Source organism: Acyrthosiphon pisum, chromosome X, assembly GCF_005508785.2.
Source record: "Acyrthosiphon pisum isolate AL4f chromosome X, pea_aphid_22Mar2018_4r6ur, whole genome shotgun sequence".
NCBI lineage: Eukaryota > Metazoa > Arthropoda > Insecta > Hemiptera > Aphididae > Acyrthosiphon > Acyrthosiphon pisum.
This window is the reverse complement of record NC_042493.1, coordinates 39,502,702-39,505,231: the sequence shown is the minus strand read 5'-3', so window position 1 is coordinate 39,505,231 and position 2,530 is coordinate 39,502,702. Positions and strand designations below refer to the sequence as shown.

Below are 2,530 nucleotides of genomic sequence, written 5' to 3'. Positions count from 1 at the left end.
CAATAATAAATTAATATGTCTGACTCCGATGATAATTGTGCTGCGATAGTGATTGCTTGTTGACGGAAAAGAAAAAAGTGAAGCGGAAAAGAAAACAGAGGGTGTGGATGAAGGAATGGCTGAAGAAGAGGGATCAATTTAGCCATGATCGCTTAGTAGCAGAACTTAAAATAAGTTCAGCCGTTGATTATAAAAATTATATACGAATGGATGCAGATACGTTTGGTGAACTATTGGAAATGATAAGACCTTAAATTGAAAAACAATGTACTTATATGAGGGACCCAATTACGGCAGAACAAAGACTATTGTCTACTTTGAGATACTTTATAAGCGGTGACTCCTTTGAAGAGCTGAAATTCCATACCGCCATTGCAGCTCAAACTCTTGGAAAAATAATTGTTGAGACCTGCGAAGCTTTGATTCACGTTTTAAAAGGATGTATCAAGGTAGGTAAATGTTATGTTATTATTATTGGTTATTTATTAACTGTTATGAAATTATTACATATATTGTATAATTATTTTATTACTTGTTAATTATTATAAATATATTATACAACATTTAATATTTATTGATACTGTTTATCGTTAAGAAGATCATTAATTGAATATCTATCTGATGTGGGTGGCTGAGGTGTGACTGGAACTGTTGAATATTGCAATGTATGTGGTTGTTGTTGTGGACTAGGTGTATATGTTTGTAAGTATGGAGAGGGTGGTTCTGAATAATGTGAAGACAATGAAGATGGGCTATAATAGTGTGGATGCTGAATATGACCTGTTAAATGTGTAGTGATTGGTACAGGTGAATGATTAATTGTAACAGAGTTTCTGTGGAGATTGCCCAGTCGTCCTTCATAAATAATGTCGTCAATGAATTTCTTTGCATATAATTGCTGGTCTTCTTTCATTTTTTCGAATTCTATGCCCCACGCCTTTGCCAGGACTTGTGAATCGGAGGTGGGTTTTTGGAGACGTTGACAAGCCATTTCCAATAGTTCAGTCCTTTTACTTTCTTCGTCTGTGGGTGCCTTTTTTTTGAGTTTAAATTTTTTATTCGGTGTACTCTGTGGTATTGTTTGAGATAAAAAGCCATCTTCCTCAACCTTAAAACAATATAATATAATATCATAGAGCTTAAATTCAAATTTAAACTTTATTTTACTTATAAATTATAATATAATATTAATATTTTGTAATTGAAGATACCAAAAAATGAAAATGATTGGAAGGCTATTGCAAAAGAATTTGAGCAAAGATAGAACTTTCCACATTGCATTGGCGCGATTGATGGTAAACACATTACCATCCAAAAACCACCAGGAACAGGCTCCTATTATTTCAATTACAAACTATCATTCAGCATTGTCTTAATGGCAATAGTAAATGCTAATTACGAATTCATAATGGTAGATGTTGGAGCCAATGGAAGAATCTCTGACGGAGGAGTGTTTTCTAATACCGAGTTCTGTAAGCGACTTGTAAAAAATGAACTATGCATTCCTCAGCCTGATAATTTACCTAATAGCGAAATAAAACTGCCATATGTTTTGGTAGGAGATGATGCATTTCCTCTTATGAACAACTTAATGAAACCATTTAGTAGAAGAAACCTGACCAAAGAACAAGCTATATTCAATTATAGATTATCTCGTGCTAGACGTATTGTGGAAAATGCGTTCGGAATATTATCATCCCGGTTCCAAATATTGTTAAAAGAAATTAATTTGTGCCCAGAAAAAGCCACTCTGATTGTTCTAACATGCACTCATTTACATAATTATTTACGGATGAAAAAAGTCGAGTCATACTACCAAGGAGGTTTTGATGTCGAAAATACAATGACAGGCGAGATGGTAAACGCAGACTGGAAATCAGATCGATTGTTGCTTCCTCTACAACAACTTTCAGGGCGAAATACCACTGTATCAGCAAAAGAAATACGCCTAAATTTCTCACAATATTTCAATAGTGAGCAAGGAGCTGTACCATGGCAGAACGACAGCATAAAGTAGCTACATACATATGTCATTGTTCTATGTTTTAAATTATTGTATAGGGCTCCGCCCATTAATATAAATATTAATAATAAACGATAAACGGTTAAACCAAAATACAATAAAATGATTTGTTTTAGATTCTGAGTGGAACGATGAATGTATTGATTTTACAATGATGTGTGTTTTTTTTTATTTTTTTATTTTTTTTTTGTGTCTGCAGACACGGAAAAAAAACATGGTTATAATTACCAGAATATGATTCATACTACAAGAATTTTTGGTTCCACCCGTGACAACAATATGGTTAGTTAATATTACAGTAAATCTTTGGTAAACTGTATTTGGTTACAATTACCAAATGAGTTGTTAAAATAACAATACATTATTATGTAGTAATAAAAAACAATTTTATTGAACTTTTATCATAATGTACAGTGTATACCCTTTTACTTTTACTTTACTATTATTTACTAATTTAAACTATACTCATCTCAAATAATTAATTTAACAAATAGGTATATTTTTTTA

General features: G+C 32.1%; 1 protein-coding gene across 1 annotated transcript; it reads left to right on the top strand.

Annotated features, from left to right (window-relative positions):
* The first annotated feature begins 1,408 nt into the window (after nucleotides 1-1,408).
* LOC103311933 lies at nucleotides 1,409-2,017 on the top strand. The gene has a single exon (XM_008191774.1). It carries the CDS (start codon nucleotides 1,409-1,411, stop codon nucleotides 2,015-2,017), a length of 609 nt encoding a protein of 202 aa, XP_008189996.1.
* Nucleotides 2,018-2,530: the final 513 nt, after the last annotated feature.

Excerpts from the sequence above, each read along its gene's own strand:
- LOC103311933 (XM_008191774.1), top strand. The coding sequence starts at position 1,409 with ATGGTAGATGTTGGAGCCAATGGAAGAATCTCTGACGGAGGAGTGTTT.